We start from the raw sequence: 10248 nt of genomic DNA, 5'->3' as shown, positions 1-10248 counted from the left end.
TTCGATAAAATACACTCACTTTGGATGTAGCTAAAATACACTTCATGTTCTTTTGCATCATGAACATTCTGGAGGGAGGAAAAACTTGATTAGAAGACCTCAAGAACAAAACTCAGTAATGTTCATCCGCAAAACTAACAAAGCAGTATTAATTTCAGCTAAGAAGTAATCAGACAGGGATCACTCTCCATAACTATCCCCTAAAAATTTTAAGCAATTTCAGCAGGAGCAGCAGAATTCTGTAGAATTAGGCAGTCAGAAATCTGTGAAGCTGAGAGCAGCAAGATGCAATAAACTATACAGCATAACATGTATCACTAAAATCTAGGTAGAATCTTTTCTCGTAATCATTGAACAAATAGGGTACGAGATATGGCAACACAAAGTAGCATTTCCATGGAAATAAAATTTTTACATTTTATGGAACAAAAAAATCCATGTAAGATGTGAAAAAGTTCAATTCCCAACAACTGAAAATTAGAATAATTTTTTTTTTAAAATGTACTCTTAAGCTTTTAAATAGAATGGGATACGTTAACTTTTTTAAAAAAGTAGATGCAGTACTAAATATAAGCAACTTTGGAATGTGCTGCTTTTTCATCGTCAACTAAATATACAAAAGTGCTATTAGTGGGCATATTTCGAAATCAGCAAACTGATAGCATTTATCAGCCATTATGAAGTTCTGCTTTTAATGGGCACATTTCGAATTATTCTTCATGGAAGGCTCATATTAATTTCTGAATGAGAATAAGAATAATTCACGGAGCATAGAATGTGATACCACCCTTTCTCACTAACACTAACTTTCTTATGTGGTCAGATCACCTCCACAGTCACTTGCTACTCAATTGCATGTTACCGGCCAAACTTTATCTCACTGGGTCAGCATTTTTTTGTTGTGTGAGAGATCCAAGACACCAAGATGACCGGAAATGAATTGCTAAAAATATCTAAAATGAAAAGATAGTAACATGATGCGCTTGCTTGTTGCAAATAAACCTCACCCACCCCAAAGATCATTGAAAACCTCAAAGAAAAGAAGAGGAGGAAACATCTAATGACGACAGCAAGTACTACAGTTGAGCTCAGCAAAGAGGCCAGCCAGAAGAAGATATAAAGGAAGAAAAAAGATCTGATGAGAGTTGGCTTATTTTCACTTCAGTGAGCAGATCGTCACACATGTTAAGCTCAAGAACTATTTATCTTTTTTATTTTGGAAGAAGAAGAACCATTTACTACTGTTGGAGAATAAACTCGAGCACTAAGGTACCATTATGTACAGAAATGATGCTGCGACCCATAAAAAATCCAGCTCCAATATGCTGCTCTCTCTTTATAAGCTCAAGTTTCTTTCCATTTCCAAACTAACATGGTTTGCTTGGACATCAACACAAAAAGGTAAGTCTCTCCTTGGAAGCTTTAAATAGTCTTTAGTCTGGCTTTACCAGTTTTTTCTGATTCTTGGCCTAATATTTGCAGCCAGTATAGCTTCTAGTTCCTGGCTGAAAAGGAGCACACCTTCGGATGGTAAGCTTTAAAGTGAACCTAGAGTAGGAGTGCAAATTGAAGCCATTTTATAAAGATCTACTTCTTGAGAGAGTTAGTTTTGAGGGGGGGCGAAATCTGTAAAAATGTTCTATATTAATGATTTCATTCATGAGAAAGAACCACATCTAGGAGGTTATCAAGTTTCTAATTAGTATGTGTAACTAGGCTATTGTAGCTAGGCTCGAGGGAATAATGGTTTCCTCTTAACAGTCCTCCAGGCCAAACCTGTTTTTCTATTCTGAAATCCTAGATTTTCTTGCAAGTCATTATGATATTATTGCTTTCCATAAACAATGAAATTCTTTTCTTTTTTGGTAATTTGGGATTTATTATCCCAGTCTATTATAAATACATCCGTTCCCAACAATGAGATTCTTATCAAGCTCGGTGCCCGAGGGAATCTTTCGCTTGGAGTTGAGAAGTGGGATGAGGTGTACCATGGTAGGCTCAGGCAGATTCTAATTTCGCATGGAGATGCCATCAACTCCATCCAAGTGTCTTATACTGACGGATCAGGCAGATTAGTTCTTGCTCCCAGGCATGGAGGATATGGAGAAAAATTCGATTGTGTAAGCACCCGAAGCAAGTTTTTGGCACCTTTCACATTTGTTTAAACGGACATGCTTGCACCATCTTAATTACATTGCTCTGCAGGTTGATCTAGAGTCCTGGGAGACTCTGACCATGGTGGGGGGATACTACGGGCCCCTGAGAGGAAACAATGCAGGCATTGTAAGATCCCTCGCTTTTGGCACCAATGGAGCCACGTATGGACCGTTCGGCATCGAGGAGGGGACACCATTTCGTTTCAATATTCCTTCTGGTGTTAGGTTCTGGGGTTTCCATGGGGGTTCCGATAGCCGCTATCTTCATGCGATTGGCATATATATCAAATCCATGGCTAGATACTATCTCGCGCCAAAGCCCGAACGAGTTTCTTTCTCACGCTCCACTCGTTCGGTGCCGTGGATGTAGAGGAAGAGGAGAGAGACGTAGAGGGAGAGGAGCAGCAGACGTGAGGAGAGAAGACTATGTTCTTTATTTCATACTTCAAACAGTGCTATAGCCTATAGCCCATCTTTTATAGTTGAAGGTGGCTATGTACGGCTCATATATAGCTCATATATACAACTCATATACAGCAATCAATACAGCTCTTATACAACTTATATACAGCTAACATCCTCCCTCAAACTTAAGATGCTATCGAAGATTCCAACTTAAGTTTGCTAACCAAATCACGATGACACCTCGGTAGATGGGCTTTCGAAAAAATATCAGCAAGCTGATCCGCAGAAGCAACATGTATCAACTAAAGAGTGCTTGATATGATGTCGAATGAAATGACAATCTATCTCAATATACTTTGTTTGCTCATGAAACAAGTCATTATGAGTAATCTGTATGGCACTAATGTTATCACAATGAAGAGAGGAGCGGCTAGTCAAAAGGAACACCCATGTCATGCAGTAGCCATCGAAGCCATGAAAACTTAGATGTAGTATCTGCCAGTGCACGATACTCGGCCTCTGTACTGGAGCAAGAGACAACAGTCCGCTTCTTGTTTTTCCAAGAGATGAGAAAATGATCAAGCGAGAAACAATAGCCAGTGGTAGAGAGACGATCTGTAAGGTCTCCAACACAATCAGCATTAGAATAGGCCTGAATATCCAAAGTAGAGTGGGCTGAAAATAAAAGGCCGTGGAATAAGATACCCTTAACGTACTGGAGGATACGTAGAACTGCTATATAGTGTGTAGAGCGTGGTGCATGCATAAACTGACTAACTAGGATGACTGCATAAGAAATATCAGGGCGTGTAATGGTCAGACAGATGAGACTACGAACCAACTGTCGATACAAAGTCGCATTAGTTAATGGTTCACCATCAGTAGGAAGAAACTTAACATTCATTTCTAAAAGACTATCCACAATCTTGCTATTTGTCAACCCAGCACGAGACATCAACTCAGAAGCATACTTAGCTTGGGAAAGATAGTAGCCATCTGAGCTGGATGTCACCTCAAGATCAAGAAAGTAGCTGAGGGATCCTAAATTTTTCATCTCAAACTATCGTCTAAGAAACTGCTGAAGTGCATGAATCCCTAAGACGTCATCTTAGTAATAATCATATCATCCATATATAGCAAAAGAAGAACAACACCAGCCTCAGATCGGCGAAGAAACAATGCATAATCATATGCATTAGGAGTAAAACCCTGCTGAGTGAGGACTGAACTGAACTTGGAAAACCAAGCTCGAGGAGTTTGCTTAAGGCCATAAAGCGCCATTTAAAGACGACAAATCTTTTCAAACGGATGAAAAAAATCTGGAAAAGGCTATAGATACACTTCCTCAACTAAATTGCCATTGAGAAAAGCATTCTTAACATCCATCTGATGCATCTTACATCGCTTGACAGTTGCAACTACAAGTAAGAAACGAAAAGTGGTAAGACGTGCTATTAGAGCAAAAAGTCTCATTATAGTCAATACCATACTCCTGTGTGAATCTTCGAGCCACAAGACGAGCTTTGTAGCATTCTACTGAACCATTAGCACGAGTCTTGATCTTATACACTTACTTGAATCCTACTACAGTCTTTTCAAAGGGCAAATCAGTCAGATCCCATGTATGAATATCGTGAAGTGCTTGGAGTTCATCAGACATAGTCTTTTGCCAAAGAGGATTAGAATTGGCCTCGCAATAATTGCGAGCCTCATAGAGAGTAGCAGGAGAATAAAAACAATGGTAATCACTAAGATGAGATAGCTAGGGTGGATCTTACCCTAGTAGAGTGGCGGAGGTCAGTATTAAGAAGAAGCTCGGATAATCTAGTTGTGATGATTGGATTAGTGGATGATCCAGACCCAGTGGAGTCGGACATTGAAAAGTTACTTGATGAGCTCCCATCTCCTGCAATAGAAGAAGAATCTGGGAAGAGATCAACAATGGGGTTATTAAAGATGGGGGAATATTGAGGAGGACCTGTGAAGAGCGGAGATATGCTCGTAAAACATTTTGTGTTTCCAAAATTAGATATATCGGAATATACAAAGCCGTTTGGCTATAGGATGATAATAACAATAACCTTTATGTTCGATACCATAACCAAGGAAATAGCAAAGACATGAGCATGGTCCAAGTTTAGTATGTTCATGTGAAGGAAGCAGGACAAAACTAGCAGAACCAAAAACTTTTTAAAAAGAGTAATCATGAACTTTCTCATAAAGAACTTCATATGGTGACTTATTTCAGATTGTGAGAGAAGTTACCCAATTGATGGTATAGACTGTTATAAGAGCAGTCTCTCCCCAAAAAAACTCAGACAATGCAGCAGAAAGAAGGAGGGACCTGATAGTGTCCAAGATGTGTTAATGCTTTCGTTTGGCACGACCATTTTGCTGAGAGGTGTTAGGGCAAGAACGATGAGATACTATTCTATCTTGTTTAAGCACTTCCATGAATGAGGTAGAGGTATATTCCATTATGTTGTTACTACGGAAAATTTTTCTAAGCCGGCCAAATTGGGTTTTGATCATCTATTGAAAATCACAAAATACGTCAAACAACTCACAACGATCACATAAAAGATAGAACTATCTATACTGTGAGTAGTCATCAAAAAATATCACAAAATATCATGATCCTCCCTTATTTTGTTAATAAGAGCAGGTCTCCAAATATCAGAGTGTATCAAATCAAAAGATACAGTGGAGAAAGAAACACTTTTATTAAAGGATAAAGTATTTTGTTTTCCTAATTGACAAGAGACACGTTCAAAAGGTTGAAGTTAATTTTTCTAAATGATCACCCGAAGCCAAAAACTGAACGTAAGACAGAGAAGCATGACCCAAACAAGAATGCCATAGACTTGAGGATTACAACAACGATTAATGGAGTAGGACTAGAGCTAGGTATATGTAATGATGTGAGCTCAAAAGATGTATCTGACATGTTTGTCTGATATGGAATTAAAGCAAAAGGAGCTAAGTAATCTAATGCTTCAAAGTATATTTTTCAAATTATTGGTAAAGTAATTATTAGTGGATTAAATTCTGATAGATGTTTGTACTTAGTTAAAACAAGTCAGGTATGTTAATAATCATTTTAAAATTATATTATATGTTATGAAATCTGAAAAATGTGACTGGGCAAATTATGAAAAATCTATTTTGGCCCTGTCAATTTGTAATATATAAGGAAATTAGTTTCGATACGACACCACCAGTGATTAGAATAGTGGTATTTAGGATATTGTTGCCCACCGATGGTTAATAGCAGTAGATTTGGTATTTTGTGTAACCCATGCTGCTGGATTACGTGGCTATAGCCTATTGATGTTGGGACCCTATTTCAGTTGATAAGAGAAAATAGGTACACATGATCAACCGAAAAGAGCATAAACTCGGTTCCACAGAAAGGAGAGGTTTACGAAATATTTAATAATTTTTTTAAAAAATATGTTTATTTGTGATTTATTTTTCAGCTATTATTTTGTGTTTTAATTAAATATCTAGCATGCTTTAACTCCACTCTGAAGTATTATGTTGCTTATTGGGCTAGTATAGCTCATTATCATATGTTTCTATGTTTTTCAGATCCAAAAGAATGATTAGCACGGGACTGGAGAGTGCACTAGATTCCAAAGATTTTTTTCCAATTATTGACATTTTAATTAGATTAGTTAGATTATTTGATTTATGTTAGCATATGTTACTTTGAAACTTTTGTAAGAGCCATTTCAACAAATTAATGATTAAATAAATTTTAAGAATTTGTTATCGCTTTGATATTATCCATTATCTTACAAGCATGTGCGGTCCGCCATACAGGCATTCGACGTCTGTCACCCTCCAGGATCTGCTGATGCGACAATATTCATGTTCGATTGCTGCATGTACGGTTCCTTCCTGAAGTGAGTTAATTGTATCCCATGATAAAGTCATGGACATAAATTTCTTTTTGATGTAATTATTTTGGAAATTTCACCCAGAAAAGGCACTCTCCTTTTGCCACTTCTATATCTGGCCTCGAACAACAATGAAAGCATGCATTGACTTCACCCGAATTCACCAACTATTGGAATATCTTAGGACTTGTTTGGTTCGCAGAAAGAGGAGAAGAAAAACTGCAATCAACAAAAAAAATAGAGAAAAGCCTCATGGTTAGTTGGAGTTTTCAAAGGAGAGAGACGAGAAAGTAGCATTCAAAGGAGAGAGATAGAAAAGTAGCATTTCTATGAAAATAAGATTCCCACATCTTATGGAATAAAAAATCCATATAAGATGTGAAAAAGTTCAATTCCCAACGACTGAAAATTAGGTAAAATTTTTTTTAAATGTACTCTTAAGCTTTTAAATAGAATGGGTTAAATTCTTTTTCTTTTTACTAAGGACATAATGAATAATTTACGTTACTTTTTCAAAAAAAGTAGATGTTGTACCAAATATAAGCAACTTTAGAATGTGCCGCTTTTCCATCATCAACTAAGTATGCAAAAATTATTTTTTTAGAAATTATATATCCAGGCTTCAACTTTTCTAAAAAAATATTTCAATGAGAAAAAATTCTTCTCATGAACCAATCGAGCAGACATAATTTGCCTTTCTTCTTGTTACAGAAAAGGCTATTAGTGGGCATATTTCGAAATCAGCAAGAGATAGCATATGTCAGCCATTATATGAAGTTCTGCTTTTAATGGGCACATTACGAATTATTCTTCATAGAAGGTTCATATTAATCTCTGAATGAGAATAAGAATAACTCGCTGATGAGCATAGAATGTGATACCACCCTTTCTCACTAGCCTCAACTTTCGTATCTGGTCAGATCACCTCCACCGTCACTTGCTACTCAATTGCATGTTACCAGCCAAACTCACTGGGTCAGCATTTCTTGGTTGTGTGAGAGGTCCAAGATACTAAGATGACCTAAAATGAATTGCTAAAAATATCTAAAATGAAAAAGATGGTAAACATGATGCGCTTGCTTGTTGTAAATAAAACCTCACCCACCCAAAGATCATTGAAAACCTCAAAGAAAATAAAAAAAGGAAACAACTAATGGCGAGAGCAAGTACTACAGTTGGCACAGCAAGAGGCCAGAAGAAGATATAAAGGAAGAAATTTTTTTTTTTTTGGGGGGGGGGGGGGGGGGGGTAGAAGAACTATTCACTACTGTTGGAGAATAAACTCGAGCACTAAGGTACCATTATGTACAGAAATGATGCTGCGACCCATAAAAATCCAACTCCAATGCTGCTCTCTCTATATGAGCTCAAGTTTCTTTCCATTTTTCCAAACTGACATGGTTTGCTTGGACATCCACACAGAAAGGTAAATCTCTCCTTGGAAGCTTTAAATAGTCTTTGGTCTGGCTTTACCAGTTTTTTCTGATTCTTGGCATAATATTTGCAGCCAGTACATAGCTTCTAGTTCCTGGCTGAAGAGGAGCACACCTTCGGATGGTAAGCTTTGAAGTGAACCTAGAGTAGGAGTGCAAATTGAAGCCATTTTATAAAGATCTACTTCTTGAGAGAGTTAGTTTCGAGGGGGGGCGAAATTAATCTTTAAAAATGTTCTGTATTAATGATTTCACTCATGAGAAAGAACCACATCTAGGAGGTTATCAAGTTTTAATTAGTATGTGTAACTAGGCTATTGTAGCTAGGCTTGAGGAATAATCAAAAGAACCTCGAAGCATGAAACTGTTGGCTGCATGAGTTTAACATAGAAATGAACGAAACAAAATAAATAAATATTGAAGCTAGGCTTGAGGGAATAATGGCTTCCTCTCATGTGAACATGTTCTTTTCTTCTATATGCAGTCACCCTTCCTGCATATTTTGATTTACATGGAAAGAAAGGAACGAAACAAAATAAATAAATATTACACGTACGTAATAACTTGTAACAATTTGTTTTCCACAAACATAATAAATTAACAGTCCTCCAGGCCAAACCTGTTTTTCTTTGCATTCTATTCTGAAATCCTAGATTTTCTTGCAAGTCGATATGATATTATTGTTTTTCCATAAACAATGAGATTCTTTTTTTTTTTGATAATTTTGGATTTGTTGTCCCAGTCTATTATAAATACATCCGCTCCCAACAAGGAGATTCTTATCAAGCTCGGTGCCCGAGGGAATCTGCCGCTTGGAGTTGAGAAATGGGATGAGGTGTTCAATGGAAAGCTCAGGCAGATTCTAATTTCGCATGGAGATGCCATCAACTCCATCCAAGTGTCATATACTGACGGATCAGGGACATTAATTCTTGCTCCCAGGCATGGAGGAGATGGAGATAAATTCGATTGTGTAAGCAACCGAAGCAAGTTTTTGGCACCTTTCATTCACATTTGTTTAAACGGACATGGTTGCACCATCTTAATTACATTGCTCTGCAGGTTGATCTAGAGTCCTGGGAGACTCTGACCATGGTGCGGGGATACTACGGGCCCGTGAGAGGAAACAATGCAGGAGCTGCCGTAAGATCGCTCACTTTTGGCACCAATGGAGCCACGTATGGACCGTTCGGCATCGAGGAGGGGACACCCTTTCGTTTCAATATTCCTTCTGGTGTTTCTTTCGGGGTTTCCATGGAGGTTCCGATAGCGGCTATCTTCGTGCGATCGGCATATATATCAAATCCATCGCTAGACATCATCTCGCGCCATTACCTGAACGAGGTTAATTTTTCACGCTCCACTTATTTTTGTGCAATATTATTATTAGAGGAGTTAATATCGTTATTCACGCTCCACTATAATATTATTCGGTGTAAACTTCCTAAAGTGAGTTAACTGCTGCATCCCATGATAAATTCATGGATAAATAAATTTCTGTTTGATGTAATTATTAGAGGTGTTTCACTTTGAAAAAGCACCCATACGAGCTCTTGAAGGTGATAGATTTCTCTATTGGCAGTGACGATAGCCTTCATTCTTCTCCCGGGCAGATCTTCCATCGCAGAACGAATAAACCCAGAGTTTGCATGACGTAAAATTTGTTATTGTTTTGTCCAACATTTAGTCTGATCCATTATAGTACGAAAACAAGCTAAAATACACTTAATGTTCTTTTGCATCACAAACATTCTGAAGAGAGGAAAAACTTGATTAGAAGACCTCAAGAACTTTGATAGAATACACTTTGGATGTAGTTAAAATACACTTAATGTTCTTTTACATCATAATCATCCTGGATAGAGGAAAAACTTGATTAGAAGACCTCAAGAACAAAACTCAATAATGTTCATCCGCAAAAACTAACAAAGCAGTATTTCGGCTAAGAAGTAATCAGCCAGGGATCGCTCTCCATAACTGTCCCTAAAAATTTTAAGCAATTTCAGCAGGAGCAGCAGAATTCTGTAGAAATAAGCAGCCAAAAATCTGTGAAGATGAGAGCAACAAGATGCAATAAACTATACGGCATAACATGTATCACTAAAATCTGGGTAGATTCTTATCTTGTAATCAGTGAACAAATAGGGTACGATACATGGCCACACAAAGGTAAAAATGGCAACAAACAGTTTTGGCGGAGAATTGCCCTTGCTCAAGGAATTATACTCTTGCCAGTATATAACAACAGTTCATGGGATTTATATATATAACAGATATGAATTTGTTTATACAGCCATACAACAGAGTAAAACTATGGATGTTTCTAAAATCTCTTCATCCACCTGGGCTCTG

At 37.5% G+C, this 10248-nt stretch overlaps 3 protein-coding genes across 3 annotated transcripts; 2 read left to right on the top strand and 1 right to left on the bottom strand.

Moving 5' to 3' along the window:
• The first annotated feature begins 1359 nt into the window (after positions 1-1359).
• Positions 1360-2702, top strand: LOC120105309 (jacalin-related lectin 3-like). The gene is made up of 4 exons (XM_039117659.1): positions 1360-1401; positions 1483-1530; positions 1890-2120; positions 2206-2702. Exons 2-4 carry the CDS (start codon positions 1528-1530, stop codon positions 2524-2526), a joined length of 555 nt encoding a protein of 184 aa, XP_038973587.1. The 5' UTR covers positions 1360-1401; positions 1483-1527; the 3' UTR covers positions 2527-2702.
• Positions 2703-2991: 289 nt separating this feature from the next.
• On the bottom strand, positions 2992-3615 carry LOC120105312 (uncharacterized mitochondrial protein AtMg00810-like). The gene has a single exon (XM_039117661.1). It carries the CDS (start codon positions 3613-3615, stop codon positions 2992-2994), a length of 624 nt encoding a protein of 207 aa, XP_038973589.1.
• Positions 3616-7849: 4234 nt separating this feature from the next.
• On the top strand, positions 7850-9406 carry LOC120105308 (agglutinin-like). Its single transcript, XM_039117658.1, has 4 exons — positions 7850-7889; positions 7971-8020; positions 8639-8869; positions 8959-9406. The coding sequence occupies exons 2-4, from the start codon at positions 8018-8020 to the stop codon at positions 9352-9354; spliced, it is 630 nt and encodes a 209-aa protein (XP_038973586.1). The 5' UTR covers positions 7850-7889; positions 7971-8017; the 3' UTR covers positions 9355-9406.
• Positions 9407-10248: the final 842 nt, after the last annotated feature.

This window comes from Phoenix dactylifera, unplaced genomic scaffold (assembly GCF_009389715.1).
Source record: "Phoenix dactylifera cultivar Barhee BC4 unplaced genomic scaffold, palm_55x_up_171113_PBpolish2nd_filt_p 000255F, whole genome shotgun sequence".
Lineage (NCBI taxonomy): Eukaryota > Viridiplantae > Streptophyta > Magnoliopsida > Arecales > Arecaceae > Phoenix > Phoenix dactylifera.
The sequence above is the reverse complement of the archived record's forward strand: the minus strand, read 5'-3'. Positions and strand labels throughout refer to the sequence as shown.